A 26,670-nucleotide genomic window follows, 5' to 3' on the forward strand; every position below is an offset into this window, starting at 1 on the left:
AACCTTTTATCATAGTTCTTAGCTTCTTTGCATTGAGTTAGAACATAATCCTTTAGGTCAGTAAAATTCACTATTACCCACTTTCTGAAGCCTACGTCTGTCAGTTCATCCATCTCAGCTTCAGCCCCATTCTGTGCCCTTGCTGGATAAATGTTGTGATTATTTGAAGAAGAGGCATTCCAGCTTTGGGGATTTTCAGTGTTTTTGCATTGGTTTTTCTTCATCTTCATGGATTTATCTACCATTGATCTTTGAGGCTAATAACCTTTGGATGGGGTTTTTGTGGCATCTTTTTTGTTGATGTTGTTGTTGTTACTTTCTTTTTGTTTGTTTTTCCTCTAATAGTCAGGCCCCTCTTAGGCAGGTATGCTACAGTTTGCTAGGTGTCCACTTCAGACTCTGTTTGCCTTGGTATCATCAGTGGAGGCTGCAGAATAGCAAAGATTGCTGCCTGCTCTTTCTTCTGGTAGCTTCATCCCAGAGGGGCACCGACCTGATGCCCTGACCTGAACTCTCCTGTACGAGGTGTCTGGCAGCCTTCGTTGGGAGGTCTCACCCAGTCAGGAGGCATGGGTGTCAGAGACCCATTTGACGAGGCCGTCTGTCCCTTTGCGGAGCTGGTGTGCTGTGCTGAGGGAATCCCCATTGTTAGGATCAGCTGTTCTCTTCAGAACTGCCAGGCAGGAAAGATTAAGTCAACTGAACCTGAGACCATGGCCACCCCTCCCCCACGGTGCTCTTTCCCAGGGAGATGAGAGCTCTGTCTGTAAGTCCCTGACTGGAGCTGCTGGACTTCCTGCAAGGAGGCCCTGCCCAGTGAGGGAGGGATCTGAAGAAGCAGTCTGGCCACAGCTGCTTTGCTGCACTGTGGGGAATTCCGCCTAGTCCAAATGTCCTAGTCTCCTTAGCACTGTCAGGGGAAAATATCCTACTAAAGCCACAGTAATGGCAGTCATCCCACCCTGCTGGTAACTCAGTCATCCCAGGCCAACTTCAGATTGCTGTGCTGACAGTGGGAATTTCAAGCCAGTAAGTTCTCAGCTTGCTGGGCTCTGTGGGAGTGGGACTCAATGAGCAAGACCACTTGGCTCCCTGGCTTCAGCCCCCTTTTCATGGGAGTGGATGGTTCTCCTGTCTCACTGGAGTTCCAGGTGCTGCTGGAGTATATGAAAACTCTTGCAGCTCAGTGCCTGCCCAAACAGCCACCCAGTTTTGTGCTTGAGACCCAGGGCCCTGGTGGTGGAAGCTCATGAAGGAATCTCCACATCTGCAGATTGCAGAAATCCATGGGAAAAGTGTAGTAGCTGCTCTGGGTAGCACATTTCCTCATCACTTCCCTTTGCTGATGGAGGGAGGTCCCCTCACCCCACGCAGTTCTCAGGTGAAACAACGCTCCACCCTGCTTCTGCTCACTCTCCGTGGGTTGCACCCACTGTCTAGTCAGTCACATTGAGATAAACTGGGTACCTTAGTTGGAAATGGAGGAATCACCTGCCTTCCATGTTCATCTTGCTGGGAGGATAAAAGAATAGTTATGGCCAGACGCGGTGGCTCAAGCCTGTAATCCCAGCACTTTGGGAGGCCGAGGTGGGTGGATCACAAGGTCAAGAGATCGAGACCATCCTGGTCAACATGGTGAAACCCCGTCTCTACTAAAAATACAAAAAATTAGCTGGGCACGGTGGCGCGTGCCTGTCATCCCAGCTACTCAGGAGGCTGAGGCAGGAGAATTGCCTGAACCCAGGAGGCGCGGAGGTTGCGGTGAGCCAAGATTGCGCCATTGCACTCCAGCCTGGGTAACAAGAGCGAAACTCCATCTCAAAAAAAAAAAAAAAAAAAAAAAAAACAAAAACAAAATAGTTATATAGTGTATCAGCAGAGATGACACAAGGAAGTACATGCCAAATGAATATCACGGATGACAGGTATCTTCAGTATTTTGAGTAAGATCAATTTGCATGCTCTCCAAGCATTAAGAAAAATGTTAATGGATCAGGAGAGATTTGAACTGAGTCTTAAAGAATATGTACATGAAAAAAAAAGGTGAGGAGAAAATTTAGGAAAGTAGAATAGAATATGTCAACAGTGAGAAAATAACACAAAATTTAGGAAGCGTAGATGTATTTGTCTATAAACCAGAGCTGTTTCTATTTGGCTATCTTGGCTCTTGTCAATTGGATATGTATTTTTTAGTTACAGAATTAAAGACTTGTACAATGGGAATCTATAAACATTATCTCTAAAAGTGTTTCTGATACTCAATATAGAAAGTGGTGGAAAGAGTTGAGGAAATATATACATATGTCTATTGGGGTTCCTACTTGTTTCTTTTTAGGTCATTTTGGTTAAAAACTATATCAAAAATTTTTAATCTTGATTTTGAGAAATTAATACTCTGGGATTTTTCAGTTTTAAATTGAAATAAATTACCATTATGATTCTTTCATCTGTGTATGTCTAATAGAAACCTTGAATACAATTTTAAGATCTTGACTTAGAGTTTATTGCCCATAGTCAATTTTGAACAGATTTATAAGACAGCAAATAAATGACTTATGAACCAATTAATTCAAGATACTGGAAATCTATGTGATATTATGGTACAAAGATATTTAAGAAATAAGCCTCATAAGAAGTGTAAAATCTTATAGGCCAAAAAAGTATATGAAGGATAATCTCAAAAGAAAAATAAAATATGTACAACAATTTCTACAATACAACATAAAAGAATAGTTATATAGTGTATCAGCAGAGATAACTCAAGGAAGTACATGCCAAATGAATACCATGGATGATGGATATCTTCAGTATTTTGAGTAAGACCAATTTGCGTGGTCTCCAAGCATTAAGACAAATGTTAATGGATCAGGAAAGATTTGAAATGAGTTTAAAGAATGCATTTGTATATGAAAAAAAGGTGAGGAGAAAATTTAAGAAAGTAGAATAGAATGTGTCAACAGTTAGAAAATAACACAAAATTTAGGAAGCATAGATGTATTCGTCTATAGAATAGGGAGAATTCAGAAATGTGAAGATGATTCAGAGAAAGGTAGAAATGATTGACATGCAGTCAAGAAGGATTTTGAATTTCATCAAGAGTATTAACTTCATTTCTCAGTCTCTGGTTATATAACCAGAGCCTACTCTGGTTAGCGAGGTTACTGACTAAATTATTTGCTTACAAGATCTGAGCATGCAACACAATTATTTGGCTACAGGAATTATCTGGCTATTGAGGTGGAGTGGGGCCCTCTCTGCTCCACACCCAGCCAGTTCTCCAGGCATTTGGAAACTGATTTTCTTCTTATTATTGTTCAGGCTTACTGTAACAAGGACCTGATCTAATTAGGATCAATGAATATGAAAGGGATTAGAGACATATTACAAAATAAGTGTTAAGATTTGGTGACCGACTAGTACTTACAGGGACTGAATATTCTCTCTATATTAATATAGGAACTTATGTTGATTTTTCCTCAAGATGACAGATTAGAGGCTCTTAGCATGCCTTGGCCACTTGGAAATAGCAACATAGTGCATAAAGATCAACTCTGTGAGTGTTAATTCAAGAAGGAAAATGAGAATCCACCAGAATTGTGAAGAACATTCCAATTCCCAGGGAGGAGAATGCAGGCTAACAGCCCCTGTCACAGCATCTGGCTGATAAAAGTGAGTGAAACTCCAGTACACAGGAGAGGCAGAAAGGCTCCCTCTGTGATTTACCTTTCTACTAGGAATCTGAGCAACCCAAGCTGAAGGAGCACACTTTGTTTCCTTCAAGCCCTGCAGGTAACTTGGGGAAAAGCATAGAGACACTGTGAGGGAAAGACACTGGGAAAAGCTGCAGGCACTTTCTTAAACCCAGTGCTGAGAGCAGGAGGCCATTTTTAATTTGGGTGCATGCAAACTCAGCTGTTCTTTGGTGACCCAGCAACACAGCTGCATAGGCACATTAGTCTTAGGCCAGAAATTAGAGTACTGCTTTGCTTACTCTGGAGCAGGATAGGTGCCTCTACAGCCAGAAATGTGGAAACTGCTTAATTACTAGGTGCCAGAATTGTGTTCTCCCTCATCACAGGCCAGGGGCAGGAGCAGAGCTACCACAGCTCCTCCTGGATGATGAGACTTGCAATCAGGATCAGCTTGGCAACCTGGAATGGGTTGCATCTATCTATGCTGGGTGCCCCATCCTGCTCTCCTGAGACTGTGGTGCAGCAGGGCCCTCTACACTCCACCCCAGACAGAAATCTAGTCATTCAGAGTACCCACTTGCCTGGACTAGCAGCCTAAGCTGCCCTTCTCTTCATAGATATAGATTGTGGTACAGTAGGGCCGTCTTGGCTCCACAGCCAGCCAGATCTCCAGGCATTCAGAATACTCCCTCACCTGGATTAGCAGCCTGAGTTGTACCACCCTTCCTATGCATAGATTATGGTGGAGTGGGCTGTTACTACTCCACACATAGGCAGATCTCCAGGCATTTGGAGCACCCACTCACCTGGAACAGCAGTCTACCTTTCTTGTGTAGAAATCTTGTTGTTTGAGGGTTCACTTTGCTCCATGCAAAGGCAGATCTTCAGACATCTGGAACACCCACTCACCTAGAGTTGGAGTTTAAGCCACCCTCCATCACCATGCAGAGAACTTAGGGATGAGAAGGTTTCCTGCTCCCAGTCTAGGCACACCTCTGGGTACCTAGAGACTGCCTACTGGATTCTCCCTCAATTCTGTTGTATATTCCAGCCACTGGGGGACCTATAGGTGGACCTTCCTAGAGTGTCCTGCCTATCTTGTCCCTAGCCCTATGGGGCTGGGGAGGGAACTCTTTAGACTGTATACTCCAGGAATCTTCCTATTGCATAAAGTGAAAAAGAACTTCTCCCAGTAAACAAGAATCAAGTATATACCACAGCTGGCTGTTACCCATAAATGTCATCTATTGGCTTGTAGGTTGAATTGCACAGCCTAATAGAAAACCTGTCGACAGAAGTGAATAGCACTGTAGAAGCAAAACCAAAAGACACTACCCACTATTCTCTGCAATCACACTCCTAGGGAGGGTATTAGAGAAATAGAAAGAAAAAAATATAGACGAAGAAAGAAAAAAAAATTCTACCTGCATGAAAATATTTACAAAATTTAGAGTTGCCAGCATGTCCAAATGAGAAGAAATTAATGCAAGAATTCAGGAACTATGAAAAATCAGAATGTAGAGACACCAACAAAGGATCACACTAGCTCTCCAGTAATGGTCTCTAATAAAAGTTGAAACTAGAAAATAACAGATAAAGAATTCAAAACATAGATTGCAAGAAAGCTCAACAAAATCCAAATGAGGTTGAAAATCAACAAACCTACCAAGCAATTCAAGAAATGAAAGAAGTGATAAACATCTTAAAAAGAAATCAGTCAGAGCTTTGGGAACTTAAAAACTCAAAGAATTTAAAAATACAATTGAAATCTTTATCAGTAGTCAGGACCAAGCAGAAGAAAATAATTCAGAGCTTGAAGACTGGTCTTTTGAAATAACCAAGTCAGATAAAAATAAATTTTTTTTAAGTGAACAAAGTCTTCTAGAAATATGGGGTTATGAAAAGCAATGAAATCTACAAATAATTCGTATTCTGAGAGAGAAGAAGAAAAAGAAAACAACCTGGAAAACATATTTAAGGGAATAATTCAAGAGAATTTCTCTAATCTTGCTAGAGAATAAACATCCAAATACAGAATATCTGGAGAACACCTAAAAGACACTCTACAAAATGAACATCAACAAGGCATATAGTAACCAGGGTGTCCACAGTCAACACTAAAGGAAAAAAAATCTTAATGGCAGCTAATGAAAAAGGTCAGATCACATACAAAGGGAACCCTAGTAAGTTAACAGTGATGATCTCAGCAGAAACCTTACAAGCCATGAGAGATTGCAGACCTATTTTCATTATCCTTAAAAAAAGAAATGGTAATCAAGAATTTCATCTGTCAAATTAAGCATTATAAGCAAAGGAGAAATAAAATCTTCTCTAGAAAACCAAGCACTAAAGGAATTCACTACCACTGTACTAAACTTACAAGAGATCCTTACAAGAGATCCTTACAAGAGTTATAAACACAGATACCAAAAAACAATACCTGCTACCACAAAAACACACTAAATAACCCTTAGACCCTATAAAGCAACCACACAATAGAAACTACAAAGCAGCCTGCTAATAACTACATGATGGGACCAAAACCTCACATACTAATATTAGTCTTGAATGTAAATGGTCTAAATGTGCCACTTAAAAGGCACAGAGTGGCAAGTTCAGTTTAAAAAAAAAAAAACGATTCATTCATGTGTGTGTTTGAGACCCATCTCATATCTAATGACACCTCTAGGTTCAAAGTCAATAGTTGGAACACATAGTCAATGGAACACAAAAAAGAGCAGAGGTCACTATTCTTATATCAGGTAAAACAGACTTTAAATCACCAACAGTATAAAAGGACAAAGGACATTATATAATGTTAAAGGGTTCAGTTCAAAAAGAAGGCTTAAGGATCCTAAATCTATACACACCCAAAATTGGAGCACCCAGATTTATAAAACAAGTAATTCTAGAACTATGAAAAAAAGTACCCACACAATAATAGTGAGGGATTTCAATACCCTACTGACAGCATTACACAGATTGTTAAGGCAGAAAACAAACGAATTCTGGACTTAAATTTGACAGTTGGCAAATTAGAACTAATAGGCATCTGCAAAATACTCCACCTGTCAACCACAGAATATACATACTTCTTATCTCCACATGGAACATACTCCAAGATTGAACACATGGTCAGTCATTAAGCAAGTCTTGATAAATTTTTAAAAATCAAAATTATACCAACCATACTCTCAGGCCACAGAATAAAAATAGAAGTACAGTCTGGGTGGACTGCTTGAGTCCAGGAGGTTGAAACCAGCCTGGGCAACATGGCAAAACCCTATCTCTACAAAAGTCACAAAAAAATTAGCTGGGCATGGTGTCACATACATGTATTCCCAGCTACTTGGGAGGCTGAGGTGGGAGAATCACTTGAGTCCTGGAGGTCAAGGCCACAGTAAGTTGTGATCATGCCACAGTACTCCAGCTTGGGAACAAAGCAATACAAGACTCTGTCTCAAAAAATTTAAAAGTAATTAAAAATATATATATAAATCAATACTAAGATCTCTTAAAACCACACAGTTACATGAAAATTAAACAAATTGCTCCTGAATGACTTTTGGGTAAACAATCAAATTAAGGCAGAAATAAAAATGTTATTTGAAAATAAATGAAAACAGACACACAACATACCCATATCTCTGGGATGAAGCAAAAGCAGCGATCAAGAGGAAAATTTGTAGTGCCAAATAACAAAAGTTATATTTCAAATTGACAATCTAACATTACACCTATAGGAACTGGAAAAACAAGAACAAACTAACTCCAAAATTAGCAGAGGAAAAGAAGTAACTAAAATCAAGCAGAACTGAATGAAGTTGAAATCCAAAAACTTACGTAAAGAATCAATGAAACCATAAGTTGGTTTTTTTGAAATGATAAACAAGATTGATTGATAGACCACTAGCTAAATTAACAAAAAAAGAGAGAAGATACAAATAAGCACAATCAAGAATAACAAAGGTGAAATTACAGCTGATGCCACAGAAATGCAAAAGATCCTCGGAGACTATTGTGAACACCTCTAGTCACACAAACTAAAAAATCTAGAGGAAATGAATAAATTCCTAGAAACACGTTGTCTCACAAGATTAAATCAGGAATAAGTTGAAACTCTGAATAGATCAATATTGAGTTCTAAAATTAAATCAGCAATAATAAGCCTACCAGCTACCAAAAGTCCCAGACCAAGTTGATTCACAGCTAAATTCTACCAGCCATACAAAGAAGAGCTGGCACCAATCCTACTGAAACTGTTACAAAATATCAAAGTGGAAAGACTCCTTCTACAAAGCCAGCATCACCCTGATACCAAAACCTTGCAGACACAATGAAAAAAGAAAATGACAGGCCAATATCCTTCATGAACATAAATACTAAAATCCTCAACAAAATACTAGCAAATTGAATCCAGCAGCACATCAAAAAGTTAATTTACAATGATCAAGTAAGGCTTTATTCCTAGCATGCAAGTTCAGTTCAACATATACAAATCAATAAAGTAACTCACCACATAAATTGAATTAAAAGCAAAAACATTATGATCATCTCAATAAATGTGGAAAAAGCTTTTGATAAAATCCAACATCACTTCATAAAAATGCTTAAGAAACTAGGCATCAAATGAACATAGCTCAACATAGTAAGAGCCATCTATGACAGACCCACATCCAGCATCATACTGAATTAGCAAAAACTGGAAGCATTCCCCTTTAGAACTGGAACAAGATGCGTACCTATTCTGACTACTCCTGTTCAACACAGTATTGGGAGTCCTTGCCAGAGAAATCAGGTGAGAGAAAGAAATAAAAGGCATCTAGACATGAAGATGTCAAAAAGAAGTCATTGTCCCTTTGCTAACAATATGATTCTATACCTAGAAAACCCTAAAGACTCTACCAAAAGGCTCCTAGAACTGAAGCAGTAACATTTCACAGGGAAAAATTAATGTACAAAAATCAGTAGCAATTCTATATACCAAGAATGCTCATACTGAGAGCCAAATCAAGAATGCACTTCCATTTCCAATAGCCACAAAATAATAAAATATCTATGAATTCCTCTAACCATCAGTTGAAAGAGCTCTACAAGGAGAACTACAATACACTGCTGAAAGAAATCATAGATGACACAAACAAATGGAAAAATATTCCATGCTTATGGATTGGAAGAATCAATGTTTATTAAATGGCCATATGGCCCAAAGCAATCTACATTGCTATTTCTATAAAACTACCAATATCATCTTTTACAGAACTAGGAAAAACTATTTTAAAATTCATACAGAACCAAAGAAGAACTGAGACAGTCTAAGCAATTCTAACCAAAAAGAACAAAGCTGGAGGCATCATTTTACCTGCCTTTATACTACATGGCTACAGTAAGTAAAAGAGCATGGTCCTGGTACAAAAATGGATATATAGATCAATGGAACAGAATAGAAAACCTAGAAGTAAAACCTCACACTGGCATCCATCTCATCTTTGCCAAAGTCAACAAAAATAAGCAATGGGGAAAAGATGCCCTATTAAACAAATGGTGCTGAGATAGCTGGCTAGCCATAAACAGAAGGCTGAAACTGGATCCCTCCTTCTCACCATATACAAAAATTAAGATAGACTAAAGATTTAAATATAAGACCTCAAACTATAAGAACCCTAAAAGGGAACCTAGAAAATACCATTCTGGATATCAGTCTCGGGAGAGAATTTATGACTAAGTCCTGAAAAGCAATTACAATGAAACAAAACATTGACAGTGGAATTTGATTAAACTAAAAGTTTTTTGCGCAGCAAAAGAAACTATCAACAAAGTAAACAGCCTAAAGAATGGGAGAAAATATTCACAAACTATGCATCTGACCAAAGCCTAATATCCAGAGTCTATAAGGAACTTAAAACAGTTTACAAGCATAAAACAACCCCATTAAAAAGCTGGCAAAATACATGAACATTTTTCAAAAGAAAACGTACACATGGCCAACAAGCATATGAAAAAATGTTCAATATCACTAATCATTAGAGAAATGCAAATGAAAACCACAATGAGATAGCATCTCATACCAGTCAGAATGAATATTACTAAAACGCCAGAAACAACAGATGCTGGCGACTCTGTGGAGAAAAGGAAATCGTTATACACTGTTGGTGGGAATGTAAATTAGTTCAATTACCGTGGAAAGCAGTTTGGAGATTTGTCAAATAACTAAGAGCTGAACTACCATTCAACCCAGCAATCCCATTACTGGATATATATCCAAAAGAAAATAAATCATTCTACCCCAAAAATAATGTACTCATGTTCATCACAGCATTATTCGCAAGAGCAAAGATGTAGATTTAATCTAGATATCCACCAATGGTGGACTGTATAAAGAAAATTTGGTACATATATACCAAGAAATACTAGACTGCCATAAAAAAGAATGAAATCAACTTCTTTGCAGCAACATGGATGCAGCTAGAAGCCATTATCCTAAGTGGATTAGCACAGAAACAGAAAACCAGATATTTCATGTTCTTACTTATAAGTGGGAGCTAAACAATGGGTAGTGGTGGACATAAAAATAGCATCAATAGACACTGGGGATTACTATAGGGAGGACAGAGGGAGGGGGCCAAAGGTTAAAAAACTAACCATTAGGTACTGTGCTCAACACCTGGGTGACAAGAGCAATCATACCCCAAACCTCAGCATCACACAATATACCCATGTAACAAACCTGAGCTTCCACTCCCTGAATCTAAAATAAAAGTTGAAATTAAAACAGAGAAAAAAATTGCAGTAGGTAGCCACTCAGATATGAGCAGGGCAAAAGAGGGCTCTCGGCTCTCGCCCCTCCTGCCCCTCCTGCCCCTCCTCCAACACATAAGATGTGTTGAGTGACCATCAAGTGATGATCAAGTGTTTGTTAACTGTTTATCTAAAGTAATAATTGGTCACAGCTGGTGCCAGAGAAAGGCTGTCTCCTAATAGAAAACACCTTAAACGCATCAACAGCTTCCCAGTAAAATTTCAGGAGTGGGGAGAAGTAATGGAATATCTCGGAAATATGCCAACATATAAAACCCCAAGTCAAGAAGTCAAGCTGTGCACTTGGTTTCTCAAGTCACCTGCTTGGCCCTTATCCAAGTTGTACCTTTCTTCTTTTCTTTCCTCCCTTTCCTTACTGTTGTCAAGCTTTTTAATACAACTTTCACTCCTGTTCTGAAACTTGCATTGGTCTGTCCTTCTGCCTTATGATTCTCCCTCGAATTCTTTTGTCTGAGGAGGCAAGAATTGAAGTTGCTGCAGACCCGTGTAAATTCGCCACCAGTAACTTGGATACCTTCCACTGGTAACAGTTCTTTTACTTTTCAAATCATTTCTGAGGATTCTCTGTACCAGGCATCATTTTTACTGCTTGTACTGTATCAGATCCCTTCCATCTTGGAGCTCCCCTGGATCCCTACTTTATCCCTTCTAGCTCTATGTCTGATCATAGAAATGTGTTCCTTTTCTTCTGTAGCCTTTCTGCTTTGGCATTTTAGTTTACTGATGTGAATGTATTTCCTTGTTTGTGGTGTATCAACTTCTCAATGGGTACGTTTTACTTTTATCTATCAACCTTCTCTCATTCTACATAGAATGCTGCAGGTCCAGACTTCCCTTCCTTACTCTCAGTGCAAGGATGGGAGTCTAGGAAGGACAGGTTTGGGGAATTTGTACATTTGGCAAAAAGCTCAGGGCAAAGTTCAGTCTAAAGCTGTTTAGTTGAGAGTTAAACACTTAAAAGAGATTATTAAAGAAGAAAGTGTAGAGGAAAAAATTATTTATTATTAAATAGTCATGTTTAAGGAATATGAGAAAAAATAGGTGAAGAAGCAGCTAGAGGAAGTTATTAAAAGAACATTTCAAGGAAGGGCTGCCTACAATGTTGTGCAGTATAAAAGGTTAACAAAGTAGGAGAATGATACATGGTTATTGAGTTCTGTCACTAGGATGTGCTTATAGGTCTTTTTTATAAAACAGATGTATGGAGGTACAATTTAAATGCAGTAAAATCCACTCATTTACAGTGTACACGTGAATGACTTTTGATAAACATACATATCCATTTAACTACCACCTCAAGCACGGTATAGAAATTTCCATCTTTCCAGAAAGTTCATTCATGCCCCCTCTATAGACGTTATTACTTTAACCAACTCCCACGACTCCAGTATGATTTTAGTTTTACCATTCTGAAATTTCAAATAAGTGAAATTATGCCATTTGTACCCTTTGTGCCTTTTTCAGACTCAGGAAAATGTCTGTAAAATGCATCCATGCCGTTGCATATATCAGTAGTTTGTTCATTTTTATTGATCAATACTACTCCCTTGTATAATTCACAATTTACTTAGCCTTTAATGGAAATTTGGGATTTTCCAATTTTTTTTTTTTTTTTGAGCTGGAATGTAGCTCTGTCACCCAGACTGGAGTGCAATGGAGCCATCTCGGCTCACTGCAGTCACTGCCTCCTGGATTCAAGTGATTCTTCTGCCTCAGCCTCCCAAGTAGCTAAGATTACAGATGCCTACCACCTCGCCTAGCTAATTTTTGTATTTTTGTAGAGACAGGGTTTCTCCATTTGGTCAGGCTGGTCTCAAACTCCTGACCTCAGGTGATCCACCCGCCTTGGCCTCCCAAAGTGCTGGGATTACAGGCTTGAGCCACCATGCCTGGCCCCAATTTTTGACTATTATCAAGAAAGCTATTATGAACATTCACCTACAATTCTTTTTGTGGACATATTTTTATTTGTCCTGAGGAAATATAAAGAAGTGGCATGCTGAGTCATATGGTAAGTTCAACTTTTATAAGAAATTGCCAAATTGTTTTCCAAAGTGTTGAAACCATTTTAGGTTTCCACTAGCAATGTATAAATTCCGGTTGTTCTGTATCCTCTCTGATACTGGGCATTGCCAGCCTTTGTAATTTTAGGCATTATAGTTAGTGTGTGTGAAGTTGTATTGAACTGTTAGTTAAATTTACATTTTCTTGATGGGTAATGATGTTGAGCTTCTTTTAACATTGTATTAGTCATTCGTATATTGTGTTTTGTGAAGCGTCCAAGTCTTATGCCTATATTCTGATTACTAAGTTGTGAATTTTCTCTGTACATTCTGGATAGAAGTTGTTGGTCAGGGATTTTATGTCATGTGTCAGAAGGGCCTCCCATGTGGGTATCTGAGTCTCTTCTCTATATTGCCCTGTCTTCTTCAGTTCCTGCCTTCTTCCAGATGCGTCCACTGTCCATGAAACTCATATTTGCTTTTCAACTCAACAGGATTACTGTGCTCTATTTTGCTCCTAGAACTCTTTATTGCAGTTGGGAAATTGTCACCTTATCAATTTCCCTTTTATCAGGACTAAAAACCTTGAACTACCCATTTTTTTCCATGTCCAAAATCAGTCATCTCATATTTTAAAATCCAGATTTAGAGTTGCTTATAACTGGAGAACTAATTTCATATCAGTTACTCCTTTATGGATGGTAGTTGAAATACTGCTTAGTGGGATTTAAGAATGAAGTATTCATGAAGAGAACAAAAATCAGATTACAGCAAGGTAAAAATTAAAAAATAATAGAAAATTTGTTTATTCAATAATTATCTCAGGCACTTATTATAGTTGTTCTCTGTAAAGAATGTAAAACTTCATGGAGAAGATAGATGGGAAAACATAAATGTGATAACAGCAGAATGCAATGTGAGCTGTTCTAATAAAGAGAAATAAAACGTGCTATAGGTGCACTCAAATGTCTGAAAGATCTTAGTATTCCTCACAGGCAAGGAACCGTGTAAGATGGATCTTAATATTTGTATAGAAATTGTAATTTGAAGAAGAGACCAGAACATGAGGATATTGTGGCTGCCAGTGTAAACTGTTCTTTCAAAAAATTGCTAGACACAGCAAAATTCGATATAGAATAATAGCTGTAGGAAGTGGTCAGGCAAGGTAGTGGGGAGACCTGTGAGTATACAAAGCAAATAAAAATAATGTATTGAAGTTGCAGATTTTGAAGAGAAGAGAATGGCAGTCAGTGAACACTGAACAGGGGCATTGCACATTGAATGAGGTTAGAGTAGAAGTAGTTTTTAGCCACTTCCAACTCCGAGAGTCCTTGTGTATTATTCTAGATATTTAGTGATAAGTGTCTCCAACAGTGTAGGTCCAATTAAAATGTAATAACTGTAATGTGATTGAAAGGTGTTTTTATTTTTCTCATATATAACAAAAGCTAAAGAGAACTTTGTTTTACGTAAAACATTAAAGATGTTTTATGTTCATCATGAAAGAGTCTTTGCATAGAGGACAAATTATTTTTAACCTCAAGAGCACTGACTTATGTTACATTTTGGAAAGAAAACCAAGATGTTAAAGAGGATAGCAATGTGAAAAGGAAATATGTGTTCAGCAGAATTTTTCCTAAGCATTCTGAGTTGAGATAAAGGGATGATGGAATAATTGGGGTAACATACATAAAGGAAGCACATATAAAAAGCAGAAGAAAAGGAAGGACTCTTGTGATAAAATGTTAAATAATTGGAGCTGGGTGAATAAGTTATATAAGGATCAAATTCGTGAAGCAGTAAGAGTTGACAGTTTATAAACATAGTATTTCTATTTCATTTATCCACACAAACAGGTAGTTGGTATTTTTTCTCAAATAGAAGTTTCATGTTGCAGAGTCTCAGCAAACCTCAACTCTGGCTTGGAGCCAGGAGGATCTTGTCTTTTATGCATTAATTCTGGGAAAGGGAAGTTTAGTCAGAGACGTTTCCAGAGGATAAAAGTCTTGTAGCTTAATTCTTTACATACTTAATTCTTTATATACTTTATATAGTCTTGTAGCTCACTGGCCATTTGTGCACAGGCTTCACAAGGAGGAGCTTCCTTGATTTATATTTGGAATTTTAGGTGAAAAAGATCTTATATAACATCCTACCAATATATTAATTTATTAAGTAAGAAATCCAAGTCCTGGAGACTGAATAGTTTTAGCTAAAGATGTGCAGCTAGTTATCAATTCAGTCAAGAAAATACAGAACCCAGTTCAGCTATCTTTTGATTATATCATGCTGTCACCCTAAGCTGGGTAAAATTCTTAAAAATTGAAAGTTTTAACTTATGCCATACTTGCAATGGAATAAAAAGAGTAACATGAACTACTGAATTTTGGTTAAATTTTGTGCTACTTAGAATGTTATGTCTTTTATAGATTTTAGTGCAAATTTAATTTCATAGTATTTCATTCCCATTATTTTACCATATGTTACATATTCGACCTAAACTATAGGAGTGCTATGGATATTAATTAGTATTCACAAAATAAGCTCAGAGTGGCACAGTCAAGAAAAATATAAAAGGAATCATTACTATCCTTGTTTTCTCCACATTTAATGAAGCAAAACAAATGTTTTGACTGTAACAGTGACTGCTTACTTGTCAAATGTGTATCAAAACCTTCTTTTCTCTAAAAGGAAGGCCAACCTCCCTTATCAAGATGTTTGGATAGGAGATCAATATGTAATTTTCGCTGGCTTGTTCTTTGGTCTTTTGACTATTACAGATTTATATATGTATATAATCACACACACATTTTTATATGTATATAATCACACATGTGTGTGTGTGATTATATATATTACAGATTTATATATGTATATATACATATATAAATATATGTATATATACACATAGATAAATATATATAAACATACATATATATGTATATATACATATATACATATATAAACATACATATATACATATATATAAACATACATATATACATATATATAAACATACATATATACATACATATATACATATATAAATCTGTAATATATATATAATCACACACACATGTTTGTGTGTGTGTGTATGTGTTTAGAATATGATCAAAGCAAACTAAAAGACATAGGATACCAGCACTGATATTATGAAGGAACATTCAAAACCTAAAAACAAGCAAAACATTTGAGATGCCCTGAAGTATGTTTTTTATTGTTTCTCTTTATTTTGCCATACTTTTAAAATATAAAAAGAGTCTTCACCGCTTATACTGCATATCCAGGGGGATTTAGTTCCAGTCTCAGTTCTCCTACATACCTGTTCCGTAGACTTAGACAAGTCATATAATTTATCTAAGCCTTGATCTCCTCATGTATGAAATCAAGATAATAATCCCATTTCATAAGATTGTTGTGAAGATTAAATAAAATGTGGCATCAAAAGTGTTTAGCTTAGCTTTATGTCGGGCACATATTTTTAGTGCTCAAAAAAAGCTCAGTGTTACATATATACACATATATATATGAGAGAGAGAGGTTCAAATATTATAGGATAGACTGAACACTTTTATTTATAAACAAAACATGCCATTTTCACAAGAGATTGTGTTTCCAGAGGAAGATATTATAAGGCTTCATTTAAAATATATTTAAAGATTGCAGTTTAAATGAAGATACCAAAAATATTTACCATCTCTGTGGGTTGGCATTGAAACAAAACACAACAGGATTATTTCTCTGTTCCCTCAAGGTCAATTGAAATGAGGACATCACACTGTTCTCATTGAGGCGCTGAGCATATTTTGTGTCTCCCATTTAAGATCAGTGATTGCAACTATAATCCAGCCCAATAGAGTCCTTACAGTCAAAAGGACTGCAAGTAAGCACTTTGGTGGAGTTTCATGGACAACTTTGCTGTGCTTCTGCAACCTTCAGTCGATTTGGGACATGCCAGGATTAGAATCACTGAGGCACATCGGACTGAGTGGATTTTATGATGAGTACAGCGTGAATGCTATAGTGAGAACATCAATCACTTTTTGCATGAGACTCCAATTTTCAGAAATGGAAGGTAGAAAATGAGGTTATTATGAGGATGAAGGAGACCTGCTTTTATTTTATTTTTTTCCAGCAAGAGAAACTCATGCTGGATTTAAGGAAGAACTTCAATGCATGAGTAGTTGGATATTATTTACATCGGAAAAGGGCATCTCTTTAAAGGGAATATTTAAAATATCTTTCATAGTTATTTTTGAGGAATTCAGAATTTATTTAGAAACACATGGGTCAACTGGTTTTTCTGCCTTTTTTTCATTTTTTTAAATGTTTAATTCATGATGCTATGTTTTTTAAGGATACTTGAAGTTTTATTTTGGCTTCTTAGGTTCATTTTTATTTGTTACAGAATTAAATCATAAATGATATTTTATTTTAGCTTTTACATTTTTCGAAGGTTTGTTCTATAATTTTCTGACAGATTTATCAACCTCTCTATTAAGGAAACTTTGGGAGTATTAGCACTAATAAAGCAGAATAGTTTTTGCTTATTCTAAACATCGAGGTTTATTACTTTGTATAGAATGAGTAATTAACTTCTTCCATTTGTTCTGTTTAGGGGTGAATAAAGGCATTTACTTCAGCTACCCATGTCGACGTCACAGCTGTGCCTTAGTAAACATCCCAGCACCATGTGTCAACAAAATGATTTCGCACATCCAAGATGTGGAGTCCAAAATACAGGAGCACTTGAAAAGGGTAAGAGACTAATTTAAAATGCTGCCATTTTGGTAAACTTTATAGACCTTCTAAGGGTTGGTTACTTAACCCAGAAAACTCTTTGAACTTTTAAAATGATAATTGGAGTACTTTTTAAGAATCTTTGCTCAGCTGCATAATTTACTAGTCTAGACATGTTTTTGATAGTCTCACTCCAGAAGGGTGAAACGACCTTATTAAATTGATGTTTTTCCCTACCTGTTTGTTCTTTATCCAGAGGCAATCATGCTAAGTAGTAATTTCCATAAGCCAACTTGACTAGTAAATTAAGTAGTATTTACATACTTTTTGGGACACTAAACTGATTAGATGATTAAGTTGGTGTATAAAAGGACAGTGTGCCCTTTTTAATGAGTTATTTTATTTTGAAGAAATGCTTAATAGTTCTATTGAAAAGGAATATAATGATTCTGTGTCTTTTTAACCTGTTAAAAGTTTGCCTTTATTACTCTGAAGGGAGTTCAATCTTGAAAGGCAATTATTTTCAAAGGATGATTTAAGAATGACCAAAAAAAACCCACTTCTCATACCTTTTATTAAGATTATATTTCTGAACAACTAATGCGGAATTAGACTGCCCAAATGGGGGATCAGTTTTCCAGACTCCTGTGCTATTTTGTTTTCTCCTCCGCTGTTACTGGATCTGGCTCAGCAAACATTCTGATGGGTCACTCACAATTCTCAGTCTAGGATGTCATCTCTTTTGAGAGAGATTGTTACAGTACAGTTCAAGATTGCAGGCTTTAGAGTGACCTTAGATGGGAATGAAGAGATAATGATATTATGTTAGGACAAGTGCCAGCATATGATATGCACTCAGGATATATTTGTCATTGTTATTTCTACACTATTTATATCATTCTGTATCAGCATTTTGTTACCTTTGTTGTTTCTATATTTCTCCAAATCAGATTACCCCTTCAGGACTTGCTTTATAGGCTGCAGGACTGATGGTATCTTGGGCTTTGAAGACTATGGCAAGGAAATAAAGAGAAGAAGTGAATATTTATTGATATGATATGCTGTATATGCTGTATACTTCCTAGGAGTTTTAATTAAGAATTACCCATGGTGTTAAAAATGATAAAATTCATAGGTTGTATTTTTTTTTTTTTAGATAGAGTCTCACTCTGTTGCCCAGGCTGGAGTGCAGTGGCATGATCTAGGCTCACTACAACCTCCACCTCCCGGGTTCAAGTAATTCTCCTGCCTCAGCCTCCTGAGTAGCTGGTACTATAGGAACTTGACACCACACCCAGCTAATTTTTGTATTTTTAGAAGAGATGGGGTTTCACCACGTTGGCCAGGGTGGTCTCAGTCTCCTGACCTCGTGATCTGCCCACCTTGGCGTCTCAAAGTGCTGGGATTACGTGTGTGAGCCACTGCACCCAGCCAGGTATTTTAATAAATAATTATAACAGCTACCATTTTAAAAAATGGTATAATGGTATTTTAATAAATAACTAAAACAGGTATTTTAATAAATAATTATGACACCTACCATTGATTGAAAACCTAATATAAGTCAGACATTATGTTTTACACATGATGTAGTAAAATGTAATGGAACCATTCAATGGTAGTTTTGTAAGATCTAAAGAAATGATGTAGTATTTATAACAGTAACCATTCAATGGTAGTTGAATGGTAGGGAAATAATAATTCAAAATAATTCAGCAACTTGTTCAAGGTTACAAGGCAGAATTGGGATTCAAAACCCTCTGTCTGTTTTCAAAGCCCAAGTTCTTTCCCCAGTCTCACTTGGTGTTCTGAATAGTTGATAAACTGCTAGACACTGTGGATGATTGGCCAGGTAAAATATTACCTTAGATAAAATAGTTTACAAAATAAGCCAAGATATTTTACAGCTTATCTTTAAGAAAACTGAAAAAAGATCTATTCTCCTGTAAATATATTGAAAAACCTCAAAAAAGGAGAAGCATCAGGGCTAACTTGTTTAGTGTTGTCTTCTGGGGTCTAGGTTAGTGTCAGATAAATAGTAGGCACTCAATAACTGTTTGCTGAATAAAAAGGTAAATGAAGAGCTGAAATAGAACCTTTCTTTTCTACATACATTGGAGGCACATATCCACTCCTTTAAAGTAAGGGTGATTTATGTATCTAACGTCTCCTATTTTCTAGGCATTTAATAAATATCTATTTTTTTTGCCCTTTATAGAAATTCTACTATACAGGTGAGAATTCTAGGGCATGGAAAAGTCAAATACCTTATACGTACACATCACACTGTGATGTGAGCACCAGAGCTGGAATTTGTACTTAGATCCATCTGACTCCAAAGTCCATTCAGCCTCTGTTTTATATCCTTAGAGAGACCTTAATTCTCATTTCAGAGACTATTAGTTGGTATTTTGAAAAGAAACACACAAAAAACAATGTCTGATAAGTACACTTCTAGACAAAAATTGTAATACTGATAATAATGTGTTTATAAGTAAATAAATACAAGTTTTATCTGAAGGGAGATTCATTGTAAAATACATGCTGATGACAACCTTTTTGTTAAATTTCAAGGTTATTTTGTAGATTTTCTGTTTTCTATATTTAAAAACTAACATTTTGTTTTATGATTGACTGTGCAGTTGATAGATTTGCTAGTGTTGAACTGGTAAATAGAATATAATATGTTTGGCGCAATTATGAGGACCATCTATGAGATATTTAGTTCAAATCTACGTAGTATTTGAACTAATATTTTAAGAACAAACTGGTAGCCAGCTATCTTTTTGAAACATGAAAATTTTTTTTCTGACATATCACAATAAGAAAAAAATCTTCCCTTTATCACATGGAAAAAGTGGTAATATTACCAAAAAGTGATAATATTACCAAAAATTTTGGTGATATTAGACAACCTTACTTTGACATAGGAACTTAAATTTCCTCAAAAATAAAATTAAGCAGGCACAACTGGAAAGAACTCTTTAAAAGATAGCTTCTAATTTTTTGAAATCAAAGCTAATAGGATCTATTATTTCCAAATAAGTGAATAAAGATCATAATTCAGAATTAGTTAACAGAAGCATAAATCCTTATGTCACATAAAATGAGTTATGTGTGTAAGAAATATATAAAATGGTAATCATCCATCTCTCTATGTTCATGAGTTCAATTGTTTTGCTTTTTAGATCCCGCAAGAAAGTGAGAACATGTGATCCTTGTTTTTCTGTGCCTGCTTATTCCACATTGCATGCCTGAATCAAAACATCACATGTTCCCCATAAACACATACACATACTATGTACCCACAAAATTAAAAATACAGAAAATTTTAAAAATATTGAAAATGAATAACAATCTGCAGAAAATACTAAATGTTTCGGAATATGTGCTTGGGTACATTTTTCCCCCAGAATGCTTGAGGTTTATGCAGGAAAGGGATATTTCTTCTTAACATTTTTGCCACTTAACATTTCACCCAGTAAAGTTGTCAACTGACTGTAACTTTGAGAGGCAGTACAACATTTTTCTGTCTGTAAATGTATCTGTATATACATATATATGAATATATACTCATTCATCTCCTACAGTCCCAGGCCTGTTTGATAACATATCTGGTGCTGGGAGAACAGCAGGACTATACCCTTTCACCAGTTTCCAGGGGTTAGGCAGAGGGCAAAGCAAGGCAGAGGAACAATGCTTGGTGATTACCAGCTGGAGTCTTCACCCCAATTACATATAATTTGCGATCATCTGTGATTATGATAATGGTTATACAACTCTGTAAATACATTCAGAAACCATGGGTTTGTATATATTGGTGAACTCTAAGCCATGTAAATTATCTCAGTAAGCTGTTATTACATCTGTATATATACATCTCCATCAGGAATTGTACAAAATTCTTATTTTGAGTTGCCGATCATCTGAATTCCTTTGGATTTTAATTTTAGGGATCAAAACAGGCAACTGGCTTAATTATCTCTCTAAATTACTCAAATCTCATGTCTTATGACTCTAACTGTTAGAAAAGTTTGGTGCAATGGTAAGGACAGGCTGGCCAATGAAGCTTCCAGAAATAAGCAAAAGAGAAATGGATATTTGCCAAGTGTAAATTTACTTAAACACTTCCTGCTGAGGTCTCACTATGTTGGCTATGATGGTTTTGAACCACTGGTCTCAAACAATCCTCCCTCCTATGGCTCCCAAAAAGTTAGGATTACAGGCATGTGCCACCATGTCAGGCCCACTAGATAAAATTCTCTAAGTAATTGTAAAGGTTACATCTACCCTGGGTATGAAATACATTAAATGAGTGAAAGATCAATCTTTTACAATTTTCTGTCCATAGTGATTTCCCATGTCATCAGAACACTGTGAAGCCTGTGGTTAGCAGCAACGCATCTGCCACAGACTTTTCTATCCACTCCAGTTTAACTGGGATTTGAATCTTGAAAGAAAAACTTTTCAGAGTGGAGTTACTATGAGAGTTTTCCCTATTTTATTTTTGCAAAGAATCTGGAAACATCAGACAATGCTGAAAACAATCACCTGGATATCTTCTCATACAAATAGAAGATTCTGTTTTATTTTTTCCTCTACCTTGTTCTCTTAGACTACCTAGGCTGTAGACAGTTTTATTTAATTTGGAGTGAACTCTACAGAATTAAAATTTTCCTCTTCATTTAATCAATATCAGTCATTAGGATGCTACTACAATTTAAAAGAACAGCACAGAGAGAAAGTATTCAAAAAACATTCTTTAAAATATCAACAATATATTTTACAAAATTGATAGCATCAACAATGATAATAAAGCTAATATTTATAAAATGCTTACCAAATGTAGACTCATTAAACACAATATTCATAATCTCATTGAATTCTTATTAAAACCTTATGAGATAGAAACTGCCATTATTTCCAGTTACAAATGAGGAAAATGATTTCAGAGATTGATTTCCCCTGAGATCCAATGTCAGTGGCAGAGCCAGCATCCAGACCAGGTGTATTGGAGCTCCAAGCACATCCCGTTCAGCGCTGTGCCATGACATCGTGTCCTTAACAGTGTGTCAGCTATTAAGACCAAAGACATGAAAGTTAAAATTTTGTCATTCTCATTGGAAAACTTGGCTCTGTTTGTACCACTTCATGTCTATTTTTAACTCTGAAACCTAACATTTAACACCTGAATCTTTACTAAGTTTCTCATACTTTGAGTTCTCTCATTCTATTAGTTCTATTGTATTTTACTTGAAACTTACGGGCACTTCAAACCCTGATATATCTACTGTTTCCTATTCTGTGGTTCCTACTTTCCTTTACTTTCTTGCCTATTCAGTTCATTTCTTTAAACATTCATCAGTTGGAATATTTGGTCCTTTACTTTTTATCCTGTCATCCTTCTAGTCTGACAAAATGCCAACCCCAAATATCTCTGATTGTCTGCCATCTCCACTCCCACCCCTGGTCTGCTGAATGATACTGGAGAACGTGACACAAAATTTAAGATATTATGTGACCATAGTCTCAAACCTCAATTGTACATTTTATAGTGCTCTGAAATGATTGTTTGTCAACTGAAACTCTTCTAGTAGTCTATAGTGGCTACTCCAATCTGTTATTGTTCAAACCTCTAAATTCTCTACCTCACAACTCATTCATTTCTTTCTTTGCAAAGAAAATAAAAGCTACAACAGAAATGCCTCAAATTATTGTTATCTCATCTATGAGCATCCCACAAATATTATTACTTTGGTCCCCTACCCACCTAGAACTATTCTCCTCACTGCATTGCATCTTCTGCTTTTGCAAGGATCTTGCTCCATCAGTTGTGTCTTCTCTCAGCATTCTGTCTTTCAGATCTCCCTTTTTTCTTAACTCTTGTCCACATTTAAGATACTCCTGTATCTCCTATTTTTAAGAACATTTAAAAATTCTATACAGACTTTAAATATCTCTTTGTTTTTCATTCTCCATTTCACATAGCATTTGAAAGTTGCCTATATTTAGTATATTGAATTCCACATCTCCCAATCACTCGTTTATTCTTTGCAATCTAGAATTTTTCCTTATTTTACTAATGAAAATACTTTGAGCAAAATAACCATTTATCTTTTTTTTCTGTTATCTATTGGTACACACACACATACATACATATACACATGTACTCCAATATTTTGTGACTAGAATACAAGCATTTATATGGTTACCGTTCAGCAATTTGTCCTGGACTCAGCTGGGCAATTTTGCTGCTTTTTGCCTGGGGCAAATCATGTGGATACACTCATCTGGTAACACAACTAGGAATAATGATTAAAATGGTCTCACTCACATGGCTGTTGACTGTTAGAGCACATTTCTAGAGGACAGACCTCAACAGACAAGTGCTTAATGAAGCTTTGCTTGTGTCATGTATGCTGAAGTCCTGCTGGCCAAAGCAAAGCACATAGTCAGTCCCACTGTTAATGCAGGAAATTACTAGAGAAGATGTGGATGCCAGGAGACAAGATTCTATGGGGACAATTTATGAAGCAATCTATCAGTCAGTCCATTGCCACATGATGAATACTACTCCCCAAATGCAAACTACAATAACCTCTTTCCCAAACAGTTATATATCATTATGATATCATGAAGATCCATAATCACATGTTCTGTAATAGATCTGATACAGATGAAGTTTCTTGGGTGCAACTTCTTTTGACCCATAGATCTATGAACTAAAGTGACAAGTTAAATACTACTCCTGCATATTTAGTATACATAGTGAAAAAGGGGCAGAATAATCACAATAAACCCCTTATTCAAAAAGGGGAGGAGTAAAGACACGGGGCTTTCACTGATCCATACAATTCTGCATTTTATTGGCATTTGGTGTCAGGTTCTCCAAATCTAGGACCAATAAATGTTTTTATTTATTTATTTATTTATTGTTAGAACCCAGTTCTGCTCATTGTGAATAATTTCCTGGTCTGTGGTTCTCACTGGCTCTTTGATTTACTCTCTGAACTCCTGGCTCCAGAGGTACTTTCATGTCTATAGAAAATGGACCTGAGTTCCTATCTTAAACTTCTTGCTTCTTACAGGTTGAGAGCTCAGAAACTTCTTTGCATTTTAAACTGTCTCTTGGTTTTTAGTCCAAGATTCCACAATTCTAATGAAAACATTGAGGTTTCATATTAATCTGATGTGGTTTACTTCCTTGCCCCAAAAGCCCCAGCCAAATTATTTTGCTTTATTTGCTTTACTAAAACATATTTTCCTGTAATTATATAATTATGTTTTATGTTCCTTCAATTTGCTTTTGTAAAATAAAATTTATCTTTTAGAACATTTTAAACTTACAGAACAATTGAGAAGATAGCATAGGGAGTTCATGTATATCTTGGATCCAGTTTTTTAAAAAATCTCACATTTAGTATGGTATCTTTGCTATAATTAGTGAACCAATATTGATACATTTATTAATTAAAGTTTATAATTTACTCAGACTTCCTAAGCAATTTTAAAAATTGAGATGCAATTCACATAGCATAAAATTAACCATTTTTAAGTGAGCAACTCAGTAACATTTAGTTTACATAATGTGTAATCACCACCAAAATTTAGCTCCAAAGCATCTTCACTACTCCAGAATAAAACCCCATATCCATTAAGAATTTACACCAAATTCTCTTCTTAACCCAAGTCTTGCAACCACTAATCTGCTTTCTTTCTTTTGAAATAAATTTAGTGTGTTTATTTGAGGTTACAACATGATTTTATGGGGTACATATAGACAGACACATATAGATAGTATAGGAGAACAATGTTTACTACAGTGAAGATGACTGACATATCTCTGTTAGTCTCATATGTTTCACATAGTGACTCATCCTTGTAACAAGAGCAGCAAATATCTACTATTTAACAAAAACCCTAATATAATACAATTTTATTAACTTTATTCCTCATGTTTTACTCTAGACTTGTCATCCTCTTACCTACATCTCTGCATTTCCTCTTCCTGACTCCCACCTGTGGTAACCACTGTTTCATTCTCTACCTGTGTATTTGAACTCCTTAAAAAAAAATACATTCCACATATAAGTGAAGTCATACAACATTTTTCTTTCTGTGTTTGCCTTATTTCCTTTAGTATAATGTCTTCCAGGTCCATTCATGTTGTGGCAAATGATAGGATCTCCATTTTTTATAAAGCTGAGTATTAAATATATATATGTATATGTGTACATATTCACATACACACATAAACATATACACACATATTATACACATACGGCGTGCACATGCACACAGACACAGACACAGACACACCCCCTACATTTTCTTTATTCACTTATTCGTTGATGAACATTCAGGTTGTTTCCATATCTTGGCTATTATGAATAATGCTGCAGTGAACATGGGTGTCAAGATATCCTTATGAGCTGGTGCTTTCATCCACTTTATAGCCAAAAGAGGAATTGCTAGGTCATGTGGTAGTCCTATTTTTAATCTCTTTAGGAACTTCCATACTATTTTCTATAATGGCTGTACCATTCTACCTTCCCACTAACAGTATACTAGGGCTCCCTTTTTTCCATACGCTCACCAAAATTTATGTCTTGTCTTTTTTATAGTAGTCATCCTTATGTGTGTGAGGTAAAACCTCACAGTGATTTAAATTTGCATTTCCTTGATGATTAGAGATGTTGTGTACTTTTTTGCGTAACTCTTGGCCATTTATGTATTTTTCGAAGATACATGTCTTCATGTTCTTTGCCCATTTTTAAATCAGATTATTTGGTTTTTGCTAATGAGTTTTAAGAGTTCTTTTTACATTTTGCATATTAACTCCTTATCAGATATGTGGTGGGCAATTAGTTTTTTTCCCAGTATGTAGCTGGCCTTTTCATTTTGTTGTTATTATTATTGTTTTTTGGTTTGATCCAGTTCCATTTCTGTATTTTTGTCTTTGTAGTCTGAGCTTTTGGTGTGATTCCCAAAAGTTGTTGTCAAGACCAATGTCAAGGAGCTTTTTCTCTATGTTCTCTTCTAGAAGTTTTATGGCTTCTGATATTAAATTTAGTTTTTTTTTTTAAATCCATTTTGAATTGTTTTTTGTGTATTATTTAAGATAAGGTCTAATTTCATCCTATTGCTAATAGACATTCAGTTTTCCCTGCATCATTAATTAAAGAGACTGTTCTTTCCTCATTGTGTCCTTTTGATGCCCTTGTCAAAAATTAGTTGTCCATCTATGTTTTAACTTATTTCTGAAATTTCTATTGTATTCCATTGGTCTATACTTTTGTTTTTATGCCAGGACCATACTGTTTTGATTAAAATAGCTTTGTAATATAACTTTAAATCAGGAAGCATGATGCCTCCAACATTACTTTTTTTTACTTAGTATTGTTTTGGACTTTTGA

General features: G+C 36.0%; 1 protein-coding gene across 3 annotated transcripts in view; it reads left to right on the plus strand.

Moving 5' to 3' along the window:
* Nucleotides 1-26,670, plus strand: part of CCDC178 (coiled-coil domain containing 178) — a 559,051-nt gene that overhangs the window by 127,922 nt on the left and 404,459 nt on the right. For all 3 annotated transcript variants that reach the window (XM_064378981.1, XM_021670019.2, XM_064378982.1), the window contains exon 6: nt 17,133-17,272. In XM_064378981.1, the coding sequence (XP_064235051.1) occupies nt 17,133-17,272 (140 nt within the window). The remainder of the gene's footprint in view (nt 1-17,132; nt 17,273-26,670) is intronic.

This window comes from Aotus nancymaae, unplaced genomic scaffold (assembly GCF_030222135.1).
Source record: "Aotus nancymaae isolate 86718 unplaced genomic scaffold, 86718_ANA_hifiasm-v0.15.2.pri h1tg000020l, whole genome shotgun sequence".
Classification (NCBI taxonomy): Eukaryota; Metazoa; Chordata; class Mammalia; order Primates; family Aotidae; genus Aotus; species Aotus nancymaae.